General features: G+C 34.0%; 3 protein-coding genes across 5 annotated transcripts; 2 read left to right on the forward strand and 1 right to left on the reverse strand.

Annotated features, from left to right (window-relative positions):
- The first annotated feature begins 1486 nt into the window (after positions 1–1486).
- LOC101211398 (probable ubiquitin conjugation factor E4) lies at positions 1487–10616 on the forward strand. Its single transcript, XM_004136638.3, has 16 exons — positions 1487–2460; positions 2552–2756; positions 4779–4930; positions 5017–5311; positions 5462–5614; positions 7089–7292; positions 7388–7500; positions 7596–7710; positions 8089–8178; positions 8272–8475; positions 8597–8692; positions 8800–8922; positions 9479–9571; positions 9652–9819; positions 10018–10107; positions 10194–10616. Exons 1-16 carry the CDS (start codon positions 1613–1615, stop codon positions 10374–10376), a joined length of 3132 nt encoding a protein of 1043 aa, XP_004136686.1. The 5' UTR covers positions 1487–1612; the 3' UTR covers positions 10377–10616.
- Positions 10617–12026: 1410 nt separating this feature from the next.
- Positions 12027–16794, reverse strand: LOC116402896. Of its 2 annotated transcripts, none has more exons than XM_031883328.1 (5): positions 16616–16783; positions 15974–16038; positions 15803–15875; positions 15403–15468; positions 12027–12213 (listed from the first exon to the last, which is right to left on the reverse strand). In XM_031883328.1, the coding sequence occupies exons 2-5, from the start codon at positions 16003–16005 to the stop codon at positions 12154–12156; spliced, it is 231 nt and encodes a 76-aa protein (XP_031739188.1). In that variant the 5' UTR covers positions 16006–16038; positions 16616–16783; the 3' UTR covers positions 12027–12153. The 2 variants fall into 2 exon arrangements, with proteins under 2 accessions (XP_031739188.1, XP_031739189.1); XM_031883329.1 differs by having other exon boundaries at positions 12092–12213; positions 16532–16794.
- Positions 16795–17199: 405 nt separating this feature from the next.
- LOC101211882 (AUGMIN subunit 1) lies at positions 17200–19685 on the forward strand. Of its 2 annotated transcripts, XM_004136640.3 has the most exons (6): positions 17200–17757; positions 17844–17976; positions 18070–18204; positions 18314–18437; positions 19096–19233; positions 19356–19685. In XM_004136640.3, the coding sequence occupies exons 1-6, from the start codon at positions 17502–17504 to the stop codon at positions 19461–19463; spliced, it is 894 nt and encodes a 297-aa protein (XP_004136688.2). In that variant the 5' UTR covers positions 17200–17501; the 3' UTR covers positions 19464–19685. The 2 variants fall into 2 exon arrangements, with proteins under 2 accessions (XP_004136688.2, XP_031739187.1); XM_031883327.1 differs by lacking the exons at positions 17200–17757; positions 17844–17976 and having other exon boundaries at positions 18327–18437.
- Positions 19686–20434: the final 749 nt, after the last annotated feature.

Raw genomic sequence — 20434 nt, forward strand, 5'->3', positions numbered from 1 at the left:
AAAGTCGACAATATTAATATGGTTCATATTTACCATATAATATATATATATGATACAAACAATTTTTAAAAATAATAAAATAATTTAAAATATTTACATATAGTTATATAATTTGCTATAGGTTATAAATATTTTTTAAATTTTTTCATAATATATATATATATATATATACGATGAACTGTTTTTTTCTAAATATTTTTATTGTAATTTTTCATTATATATAACATTTAAACTTTGTTTATCTAATATTAGTTCAATTTTCTCTCTTATTCGAATTTATCTAGACATTTTTAAGAAAAGTTAAAAGATGAAGTCTATTATTAAGAAATCAAATGAAAACGTTGAAAATGTCCATGCATATTCTTATTTAAACAAGTACAATTCAATAGATGGCATGAAGAAATGTTCTTCCAAAGTGGCTTATGTCCTCTCATGAAAACTTTAAATCACATTTATATTTAATAAAATGTATAATTAAAGTGTGGACTATGCATAAGAATTAATAATTTTATTACATTTGATTATTTTATTAAATTTGTCTATTGCAAATAGATTAGGATTTAACGAGAATCGTAATTGAATATTTAGAAGAAAAAAAAAAACACCGGTTATGGTTCTCGTATACCAAAATATTAAACCGTCAAATAGTATTTCCTATATCCATTAAGGTAAATAGTAACTAAAGGCAATATTGGATTGTTATATGTAACTTATATTTATCATTAGGTTGTGATAGATATTTGATTAATATATTATACAGATTTAAAATATTTGTGTTAGTAAAAGACTGACTACAATTGTGTATTTTATTTTTAAAGTTTATGTTTGCTAATCATTGTTATGATTATTAGGGTGCTATAAGAATTATGGAAAATCGTGTAGAATAAATATGATTTATAGCCCAAGTAACTTTTTTTTTATTTAGTATTCAAACATGTCACCATTCCATTTGTCAAAGTCTCTCCAATAAGTGATTGTTTATAGATTCTGTAAAACACATTTGTAGATTTCAAAGAACTTTGGAGAAAGTTGAAGAAATTCCACACTCTCATAATTCTACTTTTTCCTATTTTTAATATTGTTATCAATTTATTCTTTACATTATATACAAGAGAGATTTAGTTTATTTGGTTAGTTAAATATGAAAGATTTTAATAATAGATTTAATGATAAATTAGATTATGGGATTTGATTTTTTTTTTGAAAGGTTCATCCATTTTTTCAGACCAATTGAATTGAATTAAAAGAATATTTTTTAATATATCTAAAATATTGGTTGTGATTAAGAAAATGGCATTAAATGATAAAAATTTATAAAAAACAATTAATAATATTTTTGTGTATATTGTAAATTTGAGGAATATAAGATTAATCAAATTGTTTTTAAATTTGGTTATTTTTATTATTTAAAAAAAGGAATTGACATGAATTATATTTTGGTATTTTAACTCGTTTTCCAAATACTATTAGGAATAAGTTGTTTTGTAAAGAAAAACATATATACCTTTTTTCTCTCCGCTTCTCTTCTCTTCTCTTCTCTTTGCCATTGACACAACAACGAAGAAAAGTTCAGTCCTTTGATCTCCCTCTTCTTCTTTAATTCTCAACTCTAATGGCGACCTCAAAACCCCAAAGGTCACCTGAGGAGGTCGAAGATATCATCCTTCGTAAAGTCTTCTTAATTTCTCTCACAGATACCTCCGATTCTGATTCCAGAATCGTCTATCTCGAGCAAACCGCCGCCGAACTTCTTAGCGAAGGCAAACCATTGAGGATTTCAAGAGATGTAATGGAGCGCATCATAATCGATCGTCTTTCTGCCCATGTCCCCTCCGCCGAACCCCCTTTTCAGTACCTAATTGGGTGCTACCGTCGAGCTCACGACGAGACTAAGAAAATCGCTTCCATGAAGGATAAGACTTTGCGCTCTGATATGGAAATTGCTCTTAAGCAGGCCAAGAAGTTGACGATTTCGTATTGTAGGATTCATTTAGGCAATCCTGAATTGTTTTCTTCCGGTGCCGATTTAGGTACTAACTCCAACACTTCGCCTTTGCTTCCTTTGATTTTCTCTGAGGTCGGTGGGAGCTCCATGGATGGATTTGGGGCTAGTACTAGTGTTGGTGGAGCCTATCAGTGCCCTCCGGGTTTCCTGGAGGAGTTTCTCCGTGACTCGGATTTTGATACGTTAGAACCCATTTTGAAGGGGTTGTATGAGGATTTAAGGGGTAGTGTCCTTAAAGTTTCTGCTCTTGGGAACTTCCAGCAGCCCTTAAGAGCACTTAGGTTTCTGGTCAGCTTTCCTGTCGGTGCTAAATCTCTTGTGAATCACCCTTGGTGGATTCCTACTGGTAAATATTCCAATGGGCGTGTCATTGAGATGACAAGCATTTTGGGGCCTTTCTTCCATGTCAGTGCTCTGCCTGACCATGCCATTTTTAAGAGCCAACCTGATGTTGGGTGAGTGTTTATCTTATTGTGTTTTGAGTTTTTAGTTCTTTGTGTGAATTGGTTCTGTTTTGACATGTGAATGTCTTGTTGAGAACTTCAGCCAGCAGTGCTTTTCAGAAGCATCAACTCGTAGACCAGCTGATTTACTATCTTCATTCACTACAATTAAAACAGTCATGAATAACTTATATGATGGCCTTTCGGAAGTTCTTCTCTCCCTTCTTAAGAACACAGAGACCCGTGAAAATGTTCTTGAGTATCTGGCAGAGGTGATAAATAGAAACTCATCAAGGGCTCATATACAGGTACTTTTATATGAGCTTAGTGGTGTCAACTGTACACCACCAGTTTGATTATTGTCAACTTGTTATTTACAGTGTTTTTTTATTTTATTTTTATTTTTTATAAGAAACAGATATATCCAATGATAAAAAAGATAAACAGCCTTAGGGCAAGGGACAAGATGGCCCTCCCCGAGAGAAACTAAAGAATAAGGGTCTTCCAATTGTTGAAAATGATAGAAAGGCTATAATTACTGAAGTGTTTGGTATAACTTGTACTCCACCAAGAAGCTGTGTTCCAAAAAGAATCAAAAGAATTATAGTTATCTTAAAAAACTCTACTATTTCTTTCTTTCCAAATACACCACAAAAGGGAATGGATAGCACAACTCCACAAGATGTGACCTTTCGGACTAAGGCCTCTAATTTTGAGTCCTTCCATCATCCAACTGTCAATCGTACAAGGAAGACAAACCTCCACGTCAAAGATTCTAAACAGAGTATACCAAGCTTTCTTAGTGAAAGCGCAATGCAAAAATAGGTGGTCTAGGGTCTCCTTGTATACGGAACAAAGGCAGCACATCGAGGGGTTGAGCATGGTGTGCGGGAATTTTTTTTTTAATTTTCTCATGAGTGTTGAGACTTCTATAGGCAAGTGACCATAAGAAGAATTTCATCCTTTTCGGGATTTTAGTCTTCCAAATGTGGCAAATCAGGGGGCAGCAATGGAGGGAGATCCCTTGGTTATTTAAGAAAGGTAAACTTCGTAGTAAAGCTGCCATTAGCATTAAGAGTCCATTTAAAACTATCACGATCATCTGAAGGGGCCTAAGAATGGAGAATTTCTAGAATGGTGACCACGTTGTCAAGCTCATTATTAAGCAAGTTTCTTTTAAGACCCAAATTCCAAGAATGACTTAACATTACATTTACACCAGCAATTAGCAACAAGAGCATCATTGTTCAGCGGCAAAGAGAACAAGCTAGGGAAAGTTTTTGCCAAAGGTTGCAGGCCACACCAATACTCATTACAAAGACCAAAAACCAGATAGTTCTCACTATAATTGATCTCTTAGCCTATAAGAAGAAGGACCATACACACTTCACACTTGTAATCCACCTAGAGAAGCCAGCATTAGTTTTGCAAAGAATAGAGACAGAAAACTGACCTTGAATAAAGTTGATTACCATGATTGAATCCTCTTTCCACATTAGAAGAATATTGCCCGAAGAGTCACAGGCTTCTAAAACAGCCCACCCAACTAAACAACTGCTCCAAACCGATTTCACCAGCTTTCGGTCAACAACACTAACATTAGATTCCTAGAGAATAACAACATATGAATTGAACTTCACAAGCAAATCTTTAACAAAAACTCTTTTAGGGTGAGCATTAAGACCCCCAACGTTCCAGGAAAGAATTAGCATGGATCACTATCAGAGCTCTGGGAAGTACTGGCTTTGGCTGCTTGGCTTCCCTTTCCCTACTACCTAGTAAAGCTTTAACTTCTCTAGTAAGCTTCTTGTTACTGCTTGTGGCGGCCCCACCCTTTCTCTACAGTTTCCCTTTCCTAGTCACTGCCCGGATATAAGTCATACCCAAGAAGTGCTGCAATTACTTCCTTGCTTAACGGGAACAGATTTTGCAGAGAGGCAACTAGTTCTAATTCAGTAACGCTTTCAATTTTGGTCGTCTGTTCATTAGGCGCTGTAAGATCAGCGTTTTCCTCTAAAACCATCAACTGGAGGCCCTTGTCTTCGTTTCTGTCATTAGAGTCATCACCTTGAAAGAGCCTCTGGATGTTGGAGGAGTAATCCAAGACATGGAGCAAGTCGTTTGTATCCAAGGGGGCAAATTTATTTTCAGAAAGGAAGCTACAAGGGCAGTGTTTTGTTTTCAAAAGAATGTTTTAGTTTCTAGCTCAAAATTTGATTTTTTATTGTAATTTTATTTTATTTTTTCTTTTTAGTGACTATAGAGACGTGTTGATCAATGTTGAATGGTACAACTTCTAACAATCTATGTAATATATTTTATTTCTTAAGGTTGATCCTCTCTCCTGTGCAAGTTCGGGCATGTTTGTTAATCTCAGTGCCATCATGCTACGTCTTTGTGAGCCTTTTCTAGATGCAAACTTGACCAAAAGGGATAAAATTGATCCAAAATATGTATGTTATAGTAACCGATTGGAGTTGAGGTAAGATGATTTTGTCTTCTTGCTTATTTTGTTGTTCATAATTGGCCTAGTACAACTTTTCTTAAATGTGGTTATGTAACTTTCAGAGGATTAACTGCTCTACATGCTTCATCTGAAGAAGTTACCGAGTGGATTAATAATGGTACTCAGTTGAGAACTGATAACCCTGGGCAGTCCAGCGACAGTGAAAGTCGCTTGCTACAATCCCAGGAGGCTTCCAGTTCTGGCAGTAATGCTACTATTGGATCTTCTACTGCAAAAGCAAGATCAAGTAGTGATAAAACTAGGTACCCGTTTATATGTGAGTGCTTCTTTATGACTGCAAGGGTGCTGAATTTGGGCTTGTTAAAAGCATTTTCAGACTTCAAGCATTTAGTACAGGTAGCTATAAATCATGCAATGGAGGATAAACGAAAAACCACATACAATTTTCTATTTTTTTTTGCTAAGAATTTATATTCATTCTATATATATTTTTCTTTTATTCATTCTCTTTGATGGATCTTTTCATTTCAATCAATTTTTGACCAGGATATATCTAGGTGTGAAGATACATTGTCCACGCTTAAAGCCATGCAGGGACAAGGCCCTGCCCCACAGCTTGAAATGGATATAGCTCGCCTTGAGAAGGAAATAGAGTTGTACTCACAGGAAAAACTTTGTTATGAAGCTCAAATACTGAGGGTATATTTCTGTCTCACCTTTATCAGATTGTGTTATGTTATTGAATGTTGCATTATTAAATTATGAAAAAAAGGTAATATTACACAAATGTATTGACCTCACTACCCAATCGAGTATATTGTTCATTTGGATGAAATTAAAGGTAAAGTGGGTCTTGAAAAATGGTTCAATTTAGTAGTGTTCAAACTCTTTGGTGTGATCGCAATGGGAGTATCTTTCGAGGCATTTCTTTTTCTTTGGATCATTTTTTTTATTTTGTGCTTATTCATGCGTTTAACAGTTGTAGCACTCAGTCTCCTTTAAACTATCATGGGTTGGCCTAGTGGTAAAAAGAAGACATAGTCTCAATAACTAACTAAGAGGTTGTGGTTCAACCTAGGAGTTACTTTGACACCTTATAGGGGCAGGTGAGTTGTCCCGTGAGATTAATCGAGGTGCACATCAGCTGGCCCGAACACTCATAACTCAGTCTCCTTTAAATTCTTACTCTCTATCCCTTTTCCTCTCCCATTGGAGAGATTTCTTGTAATCATCTATTTCATTCATCCATGAAATGTTTCTATTTCCAAAAAAAAGAGGCTCCATAACTTGACCCATTGGCATAAAAAAAGATGAAAATTTCCCTACACTTTTCTTGCATAGTAAGTCTTTGCAAGTCCACATGTTAGGGTAATTTGGCATTGGAACCTTAATGATTGATTTTTTTTTTAAAATGGAGACAAGCCTCTTTATTTATTATTAATAAATGAGACTTAAGCTCAAAGTACAAGAGTGTTATACTAAGAGCAAGAGAATAGAGAAGAATTCAGTCAATGGCAAAAAGCTAGAATTAGGCAAACAAAGGAGATGGCAAGCTAATTTGCGAATTCCAACAGAACCTTAATGATTGATTGATCGCTGTAATGATATGAACTTGGCCAGCCAATTTATACTAATAGAATTTATTGGAACGTATGAAGCTTCATGGGAAGTAAATGAGAAAAAAAATAATTACTAGTGTTGAATCACCTTATTTTAGCTAAGAAGCTTTCATTCTTTTGTTCATTTATTTATTATTATCATTTTTATTTTATAATTTTTTATTTTTGAGATCTCCATTTGTATTTTTTTTCATTTTATGTCTAACGTGTTTGATTGCAATTAATAAATTGAATGGATACTGTAAGACCTACAAGTTCATTTTTTATCTAATTGATCGATATCCTCAATCTTCCTCTTGTACTGGAGCTATCATTGTTTATATCTGCAGCTTTCTTCACCATCTTTATTTGAGAGTTCAAAGATAGTATTTACACCAACAAAAACGTGATCTTTGTTTTTGCTATATAACATTTGGTTCCACGTTGAGATCATTTTTTATCCTGAATTAAATTAGGAACTTAAACTTCACTGTGGTTGATTATTGGCTATATCAGTTGACCCTATGTTTGTAACTGGCTTTTACTAACAGTGGTGGTAATTTCTCTCTTTACAGGATGGGACACTGATCCAGCAAGCTCTTACTTTCTATCGATTAATGGTCATCTGGTTAGTTGGTTTGGTTGGTGGATTTAAAATGCCTCTTCCATCAGCTTGTCCAATGGAATTTGCATCCATGCCAGAACATTTTGTGGAAGATGCTATGGAATTGCTTATATTTGCTTCTCGGATTCCAAAAGCTTTGGATGGCATCAATTTGGTATCTAACTCATCCTAATTGATTCTTTCATATCTTTAAATGCTGAGCATCTGTGTTGTGTGGAAAATTTTGATATTTTGTTTTCATTTTGACAGGATGATTTTATGAACTTCATTATTATGTTCATGGCAAGTCCCGAATATATTAGAAATCCTTACTTAAGAGCAAAGATGGTTGAAGTTCTGAACTGCTGGATTCCTCGTAGAAGGTTATTTTACGTACTTGATATGTACATATATTAATCATTTGATATTTTTTCCACATTAATTTTGGAGTTGAGTGTGTGGGTTTTGTTTACTGCAGTGGTTCATCTGTAACGGCAACACTATTTGAAGGCCACCAACTATCGCTTGAGTATCTTGTTAGGAATCTTTTAAAACTCTATGTAGACATCGAGTTTACTGGATCACATACACAGGTACAGCATGGTTAAACTGCCGACTTAAATGTAGTAGGCGAAGGCAATTATTCTGTTTTCAGGGAGATCTTGGCTGCTTTCTCCATTTGTTTCTGTATTGATCTTGCACTAATTATTCTATGAAATGGTTACAGCTTTTATCTTCAAAGCTGATTCTACAGGATATTAGAATGATACAATGCAATAACAAAAATGGCTATATCAAAAAAGAACAAAATAAATTGCTCTCTTGTTCAAGATCTTAAAATTAGTCTAGGAAACGAGGCCTACAATTTATTCTCGCAAATTAAGATTTTTAGTTAATGTTACGCCTGTTCCAATTTTGAGGAATTGAAAATTCTCAACATTGCTTGACTGGTCTTCTTTTCTCTGGTGCAGTTTTATGACAAGTTTAACATCCGTCATAATATTGCCGAACTTCTGGAATACCTTTGGCAGGTTCCTAGTCATCGCAATGCTTGGAGAATGGTAAATGTTCTTCCTGTTCCTCAGTAATTTTTTAGTTGATCAGCGTTATGGGTCTTTCTTTTACATGTTATTTCCCTTAATTTTCCATCTCAGATTGCCAAGGAAGAGGAGAAGGGTGTTTACCTGAATTTCTTGAACTTCCTAATCAACGATAGCATATATCTTCTTGACGAAAGCCTTAATAAGATTCTTGAACTTAAAGAGCTTGAAGCTGAAATGTCAAATACTGCAGAATGGGAACGGCGACCTGCTCAAGAGAGGCAGGAAAGAACTCGGCTCTTTCACTCCCAAGAAAATGTTGGTTTGATGACCTTTCTATGAATGCACCTTGTGAATTGTTGTAAATTACTCCCAAAGCCTTGATATTGATTTTGATTTTCGAGGACCTGTTTGATCCAACATTATTTGATATTCTCAGATCATCCGAATCGATATGAAATTAGCAAATGAGGACGTGAGTATGCTGGCATTTACTTCAGAGCAAATCACAGCTCCTTTCCTACTTCCAGAGATGGTGTGCTCCCGCTGTTGCCCACAAACATATTTTCTATGTGTTTTGACTACACTTTCCTCTTTAATTCATCACATTTGGTAATCGTGCCTTCAAATTTTTTCTTACAGGTTGAAAGGGTGGCCAGCATGCTTAATTATTTTCTCTTGCAACTTGTTGGTCCTCAGCGAAAATCTCTTAGTCTGAAAGACCCTGAAAAGTATGAATTCCGTCCAAGAGAATTGCTTAAGCAGGTACATGAGAATTAGATTCTAGTTTCTATTTATAGGTCACTAGATTATTCCGTCTTTTAATGTTACATTAGCTTTAATAGATTTAATCACTGTCTTGTAATTTGTGTCTGTAATTGAGGGAGTAGTAGCATGATTGGATTTATTTGTTCATGTAATCATGTAGGGGACAAGCAATGAAATTTATATTGAATATAATATCACAACTGTTTTAATGTTATCTAAAGTGCAAGTATAAGTTCATGTACCCACATTCTTCATATTCACGTTTGCTCTCTTGATTATTAAGCCAAATGCAGAGTTTGGTGCATTGGAAATAGTTAGTCGATATCCTATACAATTCTGATTGATATCCTTGTTTATGTTTCTTATGTCATTTTCAATTTCTAAGCTAAGTTTTTATTTTCTTTCCCTTGTGTTTACTTTGACGAGATAATATGAAATGCTTCCCTACAAATAGTGAAGATGTATTTCGGGCACTTTGAAGGAAGTTTTGGCAGTTATTGTTATCTTTTGGGTTGTGCACGCGGTGTCTGACTTTTCTTGTTTAATTTTGAAGATTGTTCAAATATATGTTCATCTGGCAAGAGGGGATACGGAGAATATTTTCCCAGCTGCCATTTCGAAGGACGGCCGATCGTACAACGAGCAGGTAATTTATTTATACTTTGTGACAAACCCTTGGTATGATAATTCAAAAATTCTCTACCTAAATTTTGGAGCTTTCTCCAGTTGTTCACTGCTGCAGCAGATGTACTTATTAGACGTATTAGAGAAGATAGTAGGATAATACAGGAGTTTACTGATCTTGGTAACAAAGCCAAAGATGCAGCTTCTGAGGCAATGGATGCTGAAGCTACTCTAGGAGATATACCCGACGAATTCCTCGACCCAATCCAAGTATGTTTTTTTCCACTCATTGTTTGTTTAAGTCATGGATTTCACTCGCTCTTTCAAGTTATATTTTTATCAAATTCATTATGTACGAGTATGATGACTGAGCAAAAAAAGCTTTGAACGTGTTTCTCAAGAATGAAACTAATACCTATATGCTGTGGATAGATTAGTTCAAGCTTTTTTATCTTTCTTCTTATGCAGTACACTTTAATGAAGGACCCTGTGATCTTACCTTCTTCGAGGATCACCGTCGACAGACCCGTCATTCAAAGACATCTCCTCAGCGACAGTGTAAGACTTACATTTCCTTCCAGTAACATCTGTTTAACGGAAAAAAAGTTTTCAGTTTTCTGTGCTAAACTTTGCACAATTTGCAGACCGACCCATTCAACCGGTCTCATCTGACCGCGGACATGCTAATACCAAATGAAGAACTGAAAGCAAGAATCAAAGAATTTATTAGGTCACAAGAACTGAAGAAGCAACTAGATGGAGGGGTTGCAATGCAGAGCAGCAAGGCAACCATTCAACCCACAAGTGGAGAAATGTTGATTGATTAAAATTGATAAATAACTTAATTGCTTGTTATCTTATGGTTTGGGAACGAAATAGTTTATGAAGATAATTTATATTTGAGAATTAATATTGTTTTCTCTGGGCACTATTCAGTGCTTATTGCCTAACCTTGTAAGTTGTAATATTTGAAAATAAAGATCTTTTACTTAATCAAGAAATCAGTATAACTGGGAGATGGTCTCAAAGTAAGATTGATGAAATTATGATATTTTTTTAGATATAAATATCGAGAAAAGTGTACATTTGTTTCTTTATACCTAAATGTTGTAATGTTGGATGGGTTTTGTTATGATGAAAGTCAAGATGTGCGTATGGACGCTCATGAAATATTTAAAAAGCAGTGCACGTTTAATTTGGCATTTTAATATTAAAAAAATTTCATTCTCGGATAGATTCATCAGAAGATGAACATAAATTCTTCAATTAGTTCAAAGGTAGAGTAAGATACATTTGTTAACCCATGAAAGGGTAACTTGTATTTGAATACATTTTTAACTTGTATTTGAATACATTTTTAACTTGTATTTGATAATTTTAAAATGTGAAATTTATATGAAGATAAAAAAAATATTTATATAAATATAAAAACATTTCTAAGTGTTTAATTTTAAAAATTAGAAGTTATATAAATAGAAGAATATGGAAAATATTTAGATTCTATAACAAAAAAGAAATACTTAAAAAAATAGTTTTGTCAATTCTTCTGTATTTAAAAATTTCTTTAAAAATTAAGTTATTTTAAAATAAAGGAAAGTGTTTGATGTCATCCAAAATAGATTTTTAAGTGTATTTAAATAAATTTTATGAAAACGAATTTAAACAATTACGTTCTTTTTTTTCTTAAGTCAATCTTAATAGATCTTATATATATATTTTTATATTTATATTTTTTCAATTTCTTTTTCTTTCGATCATCTTTTTTTATCATGTGCTCATTCTTCCACGCATATTTACACAAAACAAATTATAAAATTAGAGATTTAAATATTCTGTATTGATTTTTAAATTATTAATATAAAAATCTCAAATAAGCAACTTTTCTCATAGGATTATGGTACTTATATTTCATTCACCAACTGAACTAAAAAATAGCATATTCTTGTTTGAATGACATGGTTTGATGAAATGTTCATTCACCAACTGAACTAAAAAATAGCATATTCTTGTTTGAATGACATGGTTTGATGAAATGTATCGATGATTCTCATGCACTTCAAACTATGTAAATTATTTAAATTCAGTTTAATACCTTCACAATCATATTACTGAATTATACTCTTGACCGAAAATTATTGTCAACAAAACATAGTTTGATAACCATTTTATATTATTTTTGTTTTTGTTTTATAAAAGCAAGTGTATTTCCTTTGTAAGACAATGATTTGTATTTTTTTTTACACAATGGTTGAATTCTTTGACCAACTCCAAAAACAAAAGCTTTTTTGAAAGTTTTTTTTATTTGAAAATTTTAACTTGGTATTTTAAACCGTCAAATAGATAACTAGGGAAGAAAGTTAGAAATGAAAGTAGTGTCTATATACTTAATTTAAAAGAAAAAAGAGTTCGATTTTCATTTTTTGATATTCAATACTATCTATTAATTATTATCGATGTCTGTAACAATGATTTATGAATTAAATAAGAACATTTTCCTTTTTATTTTCTATATTTCAAAAGAATGTTTCATTTGGTACCAATGCAAAAAAATAAATACATGAGAGTCACATTGAGACTTTCCTTGGATCGAGTGGCTGCGGTAATTTATTCGATGTTGTTATCGCCATTCCTTGCGCTGCCAGAACTATTACGATCATCTTCATTCTGCAAACCACAAACAAATTACATTTCAATAGGCTATAGCGTCTTACTAAGAATGTCATTAGGGGAGTCTTACTAATTAGTTGGTAACTTACTTAAAAGTTCACAACAGTTTATATAAGGAAAGTGTTGGGCTTAGTTTGATAATTGCTTTACTTTTATAATACTTGCTAAGAAATATCAGCTCTAATATAAAGTAAATTAGAGTATGATAGATTTAAAGAAGAGACCAGAGTTGATAAATTTCGAAAAAGATTAGAGTAATTGGTAAGATATCACTCAATTGTTCACATTACTTTTATATCGATACTTGATATCTGTTTTACTAAAAGTTAGTGGTTAATTTTTTTTTACATGACTTGAAGTGCTACTTATTTGGTTTAATTGGGCTGTTTACATGACATTTTAGAAGTTTGTAAGGGGAAGAGAGGGTTTACGCCTTCTAAATGACTAAGACAGTGAAAAGAGTTTTTGAAATTCTACCCTGATTTATTTTTACACGAAGAATAGAGACCCCTGCTTCATCCCCATTAATCTCGATTGGCAGGCCATCTCGGGTGATTAAGGAAACTCTTTAGAGACCATGTAACAGTTAACGCTTTGAGTTCTAATAAAACTATGGGACCTCATGGATTCTCCGCTGAATTCTTCAAGAACGTTTGGTACACTAAAAATCATACAATGCAGCCCTCAATGAGACCTATATTTGTCTCATCCTGAAAAAGATTGATAAAAGGAGTGGATTCACGACTGTATTTCAAGCGTCAACCCTCTATTATTATTATTAATAGGCCAAAGGCAAGGTCAAGATCATCCCCACAAGGGGCCGTTAGGCAATGTGACCCGTCATCACAATTCGTTTTCACTATTGTTGTAGATTGTCAAAGTAGGAGCTGAACCATGGAGCTTTGGGAGGATTTACGAAATCCAAAATGTTGGTAAATCTTCACTTGGCATAAATCACTTACCGTTTGCACATATTACCTTGGTTTTCTCCTCTTTTGACTCAATAGTAATCAAGAATCTTCATACTTTTATCTCACTTTCATCTCATTATTTGAGAAAGCTTCTGGTCTAAACATTAATCTTACGAAAAGTGAGTTGTCAGGGGTCAACTTAATAAATGGAGAATTGAACAAATCGACAACTAGGGTGGGTTCTTGACCAGTTGCTTATCTAGGCCTCCAACTTGGGGGTAAACCAAAGACTCTTTCCATTTTGGAGCCTTTATCAAGAGAGTTCATAAAAAACTTCACAACTGGAAACATTTTAACATTTCCCAAGGAGGCGCCTCACTTTGTCTAGTTTCTCAATTTATTACCCATCTCTCTTCAAAATGCCAAAAGTGACGCTTAAATAGTTGAAAAAGATTTTGAGGAAACTGGATACTAATTCTTAGTTGCTTGACATTTGAAGAAAATGTTGAAAGTCCCACATTGAAAAAACCAAGAAGACTCACACTTCATATAAGATAGATGGACTACTCCTCTCCCTGCCAATTGATTTTGAGATGGAACCCATACTATCAAATTTAACTGAAACCTGAAAGAGGATAAAATCACATAATGGGCATCCCTTGAACATTTTTTTCCCCAAATTGTGCTAAATGAGAGAGCGGAAGAATGGAAATGGATTTTGGACCCCCATCAAACTTCAAGGTAAAATCTCTCAATCTAGATTCTAGACCTTACTCATAATCCAAAAAATAAAAGACCTCTTTTTTTTTATTTAATTGGGAAAGGATCCTTCCCACAAGTTCCAAGTTCTTTCTATGAGAGCTTCCACAAGATGTAGACACGGGGATTGCCTTTAAAAAAGATTTCCCTACCAGTTCACCTCTTCAAATTGGTGCTATATTTTCAGAAACAGATGGCAAAGATCAAAACCACTTCTTTATGTCCTGTACTTTCATGGCGGACATTCAGATCCAAAAGAAGGAGACATTCGGCTCAGACATCAAATAACTTTTTTGGCAGTCATCATGAACCCTCTGACACTATATATGCTGTAAGCAGAAGCTCTGGCTGCTCTGGAAGGGGAAAAAACCACCACTTTGAATGACAAAGCTGTTATGAGTTACTGCTTCTGATTTCAGCTTTTTCTTGGTGTAAATCCACTCATCATTTTAAATTGCATTATCAAAAGAAGTTACAACATACCAAAATAATTTTCGAGAGGGTTGCCTCTCTCATAAAGTCCCACAATGGAAACTCTCACTAAAATGGTCCTCACCTCTAAGAATTATAAAACCCTCTATTTATAACCAAGACACGCTAATTTTCACTATGCCCTTACAAATGTTTACGAATCTTACTCAGATACCCTTAACTAGTACTTTCACACAGATCTACATGACTACTGGTCTACTGCCCTCCAGATACTTGCTTGAGGCTGCTCCCACTTTAAGTGGCTGTAGTTTTAGTTTATTTTTTGGGAAAGACCCCCAATGAAAATTTAAAAAGCTTGAACCAAACCAAATACAGCCAAACATCTGTCATAAGAACCATACCAAAAACAGGAATACAAGTCACACCCTTCCTCATTAGAGAAGAAAAACACCTCCAACTACTGCTGCTACTATCCCTCATTAGAGAATAAACCTTAAATGGGATTAGGACTCCAAATGCAAGTATCCCTCCTCCCCTCCCTAAAGCTACACCGCTCAAACAAAGAAAGAAAACAGGCCACCTCCGTCATTTCCCTATTAGATAAATTGCCATAGAACCCAAAAGAGAGAACACAGAATTCTCAGACCCAACCAAAGGATCTGAGATCAGGCGTTTTTTTAAAAGAGGACAAGTGATAAAGATGCAGAAACAAAGAACAAAGGAACTCACCCCCACCCACTAATCCTCCCAGACAAGTGATAAAGAGGACAAGTAAGATTTACTTGATTTACTTTCAATGATAATTAGCAAGTTTGCACTACTCCTGAACAACCTAATTGCAAAAGTAACCTGCGATTAATAGTAATACTAAAGCCATTTAATGAAAATTGGTTTCCTGTTAAATATAATAATAATCATAATAATCATAACAACAACAACAGCAATAATAATTATTGAGCCATCTAAGCCACCTTATCAGTTCTTAAGGTTGATCAGAATCAAAACAAATTATTGACCATTTGAGCTCATTGAGCACATAAAAGATCATCCAAATAAAATAATAATGCTGGATGGATATTACTACCTTCTTTACTAGACCATGAGCTGACATTATTTCATAAAACTTGCGCATCAGCATTTCTTCTTCCACCTGAAAATATTAGAATCCCAATTACTTACGCACTAGAGGCTTAAGAAATTAGAGGCCTAGAGGCTTAAGAACTTAAAAAATGAAAGTCAAATGAAATACAGTCTTCAACTGAATGAAATATTCACGGATACCAGTCAAGTAAATCTGTAAAGACAAGAGTTATGGAATCATATATGTATTAATATGTCAGATTTCCTCCATATTTTCTGTAAGGTAAGAAATGTGTGCAATACAGCTCAAACATTTGCATTAAGATGAACTCAGATAAAAATAATACTAAATCAGTAAAACAAGTACATTAAACAAATCAGACATACAGAGAAAGAAAAGAAACCTGAAGTTTATGTAGTTCGTGGGACATTGATCTATAAGCATCCATAAGAAACTCACCCTGCTTCTCCAAATGCCTGCACCACAAAATCAGAAGTTAATAATCACTGATCAGCATCCAATATCCATAGAAACAAAAGGAGTTACAAAAAAAAGTTCGTTGAAAAGAACTTACTTCAGAATTTCTCCCGTGTGCTTGGGGTCCATTCCTAGAGCTTTAGACTTCAAGGGGTTCCAAAACTAAAATTTCAATATTTTTAAAAAAAAGCACCCTACGATCAGTGACATCATAATTGTTTGACAACATGTAGAAGTTCTCAAAGCTTAAAAGGAATTATCTATTTAAATTGGTTGGATGAGTTTCATGAAATATGATTCAGCAAGAAAAATCAAGCAATTTGAAGCAATCAGATTTCCGTTGGGGACATTCTCCATTGAAAACAGCTTTAAAACAAAAATTTAATAGACATAAAAACACCCTAGAAATACTGGAACACAAACAAGCACTCGAAGTAATTATCCAAACTAAAACTACTGTCCGACATTCAGATAGGCGAGAACCGAGAATAGTACGATGGTGAATAATACGCTCCTACGACACTTGATTCTAGTAATCGGCAAGTAGCAGTAGTTTCGTTAATATAAGAAATCGATAAACTGACTGAGATTGGCAAGAGAAAGTAGATTCTAACTATGAAAAGGCAAGATATGCTAAATTTCGCGCCGAAATTACCTCCTCTATCAATTGATTAATAGGTAAATGAAGGAGAATGAGAAGGCGGAAGCACAAAGCGTTAAGAATAAATATGAAACTCACGGGCGCCTGAGAACAGGTTGCCTTCTCAAATCTGGCAAGCAATCCACGACGGAAGCGACGACGATGTTGAGGGAGAGCAACCACGGAGGAACAAAGAAGCGGAGAGGTTAGTCTTCAAACATATGAATTGTTAGTTTTTACGAGTAAATTTTTCATATGAATTGTTGTTTCGGTGACCTTTCCCGTTCATTTTTTTAATAATAAAATAAATTAAAATATTTATACACATCTAAACTTTTATCATTATAGCATGTATTCGACTACACGATTTAAATTTTATTTTATAAAATTTGTCTAATAAATAATGAATTTAATTATTTGATAAAATAAATAAATATCCAACTTTAACGGTCTAAGATTACTTGACTCATTTTATATTAGCATTGTATTACAAACATCTATCAGTATCCAAAATTATCATAATCCTAAGTTAATTGGATGTGCATGCCATCAGGATTTAGAACTTTTTCATGGTATTGCTACTAGGCCTCACAAGAGCCATGCATTTTTTAGGTTAACCTAATCTTATTGTGATTTTAGAAAAACATTGTAATTTTTAAATTAAACAAAATCTCATAAGACTAGTGAATTTTCTGTCAAGAGTCATAGATTCCAACAAAATTCATCAATTTTCTCCATCCATACACATACTATATTCAACTCCACCAAAATCAGAATTTAGTTTTCATATTTTTCAAAATAATAATAATAACAACAACGATAGCGAAGGACAATTTTTAGAAACTATTTTCACTACTCGCCTGCAGATCCGACGGATCATTGGGAGCTGCCACCGATCTTCTTTACTCCAACCTCCGACTTCCATTTTTTTGCTTTTATTTTTTTTGGTTAAGGGATAAAAAATCATCCCATTTTCCGGCCAATTATGAGCGATATAATGTCACCGGCGGTCGATTCCGATTCGAAAATGGGATCAGATCCAACCAGTCGAATTGCCGAAGTGAAAGAGTGGTTGGGATCTGAATTCGGCAGGGCAGGCAAAGAAGTTCCCGATTTTGAATACACCCCTTTTAGCGTCTCTCATTTGCACAATCTCTGCAATCTCTCCCAAGCAAAGACACGCGCCGCCGAGATTCTGGCCAAAGACTTCCGCCTCAAGGCCGCCGAGTACCGCGCCCAAGGTAAAACACTATATCTCTCAGCTTTCGATTGAGATTTGTTATGGGGTTTTGTTTCTTTTGATTGATTTTGTTTTTCGGGCTTTTAGAGGCGAGAATCAGAGAGATTTTGGAGAGCGTAGGGATGGCACAGGAGAATTTACCCTCCAATGTGGTTTCATCGGCGCAAGTTCTTGCTAATGTGGCAAATTTGTTGAACATTAGGGATACTGAGCTCAGTAGGTAATGAAATTGAAATCCCTAAATTTCTTGATGAATTTGTGGTTGAAATTTGGTTGAGTGTTTGTTTGATCGAGAGATTGTTAAACAATGTAGCTTTCTGGTTGCAATGGGGGATTTTTCTTTGAGGAAAATAAGTGTTGAGGAGAAGAGGGCAAAGGTGGAGAAGGATTCTAAGGTTCTACTTGATCATACTCGAAAGGCAATAGCTAGATTAACATATTTGAAGAGGTTAGTTTTTTTGGAGAAATTTCTTTCTTACCACATTTCTGTGTGTGCTTACAATTTAGTGTTTGGGTTTCGATTGTTATCACTTTGACATGAACGAATAACTTGGTAGAACATTAGCACAGCTAGAAGATGATGTAGCTCCATGTGAAGCTCAAATGGATAATTGGAAGACAAATTTAGCTGTAATGGCTGCCAAGGAGAGGCAGTATATGCAGCAATGTGCCAACTACAAGGTACTTGTGCTCTTTTTGTTTTGCTACCTACTAAAATAAACATGTAGACTGGTGTGCATCTGGATATGAGTTTTTTCATAGCATAGAGACCCAATGGGTGGCCTCATGATTCGGGAATACAGGATGTTTGGAGATGTTCTCCAAGTTTTTGGATGAATTGAAACCCTTCAATGGAACAAAAAAACTCAGGGTCTTGTTTGATAACTATTTTGTTTTTGTTTTTTATAAAAATTAAGCTTGTAAACACCCTTTTCACCTCTAAATTTCTTGCTCCATTATCTATTTTTTACCAATGTTATAAAAGACCAAGTGTAGTTTTCAAAACTGAAAAAAGTACTCTTCGTAGTTGATGACCTAGTTGATTAAGAAAATTGTTTTGAAGCATAGATATATGTTATATTTTATTGATATGTTGTGTCTTATTGATAAATTCTTGTTTCCTATAAAAATAATAATAATATCAAGGTTGTATCGTATTGATATTGATGCTAAAGTTGATGAATCCGAACTCTGTTGTTGAATTATGTTGACATGGAAAAATAAGAAAAATCACATTTCTTCTTCATAACTGCAAGTATAATATCATCATCTCTTTACGAAGTTCTCTGTAGACTTGTCTCCTTCAAAATGTGATTTGATGAAGTATTTTATTTGACAGGCAATGCTTAATCGTGTGGGTTACTCACCAGATATTAGTCATGGGATACTGGTGGAAATGGCTGAGCATAGGAAAGAGTTGGAGAAGAAAACAAAGCCCATGCTTGATACTTTAAGGAGCTACCAAGATCTTCCCCCTGTAATTCATTCCCCTTTACTCATACACTGCCAATTTGTTTTGTGTACAAATAGTTCTTGAACCTTTAACTTCATCAAAAGAGAGTAAAAGGATTGAACTTTGAATTTCTGTCTTAATTACAGGATAAAGCTTTGGCTGCTTTAGCAATTGAGGACAAGAAAAGGCAGTATGCTGCAGCTGAAAAGTATCTTGAAGATGTTCTTCATTCTGCACTCACCACAACACAGTAGCTTCTCTTTGACAGTCTAACGTTATTGGTAAATTGTTGTGTACGTATGTTTGTGTATCAATGTTAGTACAAGATAGTGTTAAAGAGAGGTGCATAGTTGACATATTCAGGATTAAGACTTTAGGAACTGAGTATACTTTGTAACGTTATGATGACATTAGGAGCTTTTGAGTTCCTTAATGAATATAGTTTATTTTTGTTATTGAGAATGTGATATAACACACCAACTAAGAGTGATCTTATTCAATTGGAAACAGCAGAAGCAATACAAGAACGAATTGACGAATTGACGAATTGTCAATTCTTAAACAGAAATTTAGAATAACACAAAACAAAGAAATGATCCTCCCCTTTTGCCTCTCCTCTCTCTCAAGGATTTGGACAAATCCAACCTAGAGTTGTTTTTTCTATTTTCTTTTTTTTTTTTTGTTTTCTAGGGTTAAAAAAATTATCTTATATAATGTGAGTAACATTTTTTAAATATATGAAAATAAACCAAAATATTTACTAGCAAAATTTTACTTTCATATATTCAATAGTTTTGACGTTTACAATAAGATATTTTCACTAAGCAAGTTTTTGCATTTAGAATAAAAAAATTATTTGATTCAAGTAAGATGGTCATCGGCTGCATCTTACCACGTATCTAGAAATGGATAAGTTTTGAACCCACGACCTTGGATTTCAAAACGAACACAACCACCGTAACAAAGACATAATATAGTAAAAAAATGCATTTTTAAGATATATTGTAATTTGACACTTCAAACCTAATATTAAAATACAAAAATCGGAAATGTGAGGGGATACATTTTTTTTAAGATATATAGTAATTTGACACTTCAAAACTAATATTAAAATACAAAAATCGGGAATGTGAATGGGAGACACATGCCCCCGGCCCCTTAATAGATCGGTCCAAATACCACTCCTCATTCAATTTTGAATAAGTAAAGTATGGTAAAAATAATT

This window comes from Cucumis sativus, chromosome 3 (genome assembly GCF_000004075.3).
Source record: "Cucumis sativus cultivar 9930 chromosome 3, Cucumber_9930_V3, whole genome shotgun sequence".
Taxonomy (NCBI): domain Eukaryota; kingdom Viridiplantae; phylum Streptophyta; class Magnoliopsida; order Cucurbitales; family Cucurbitaceae; genus Cucumis; species Cucumis sativus.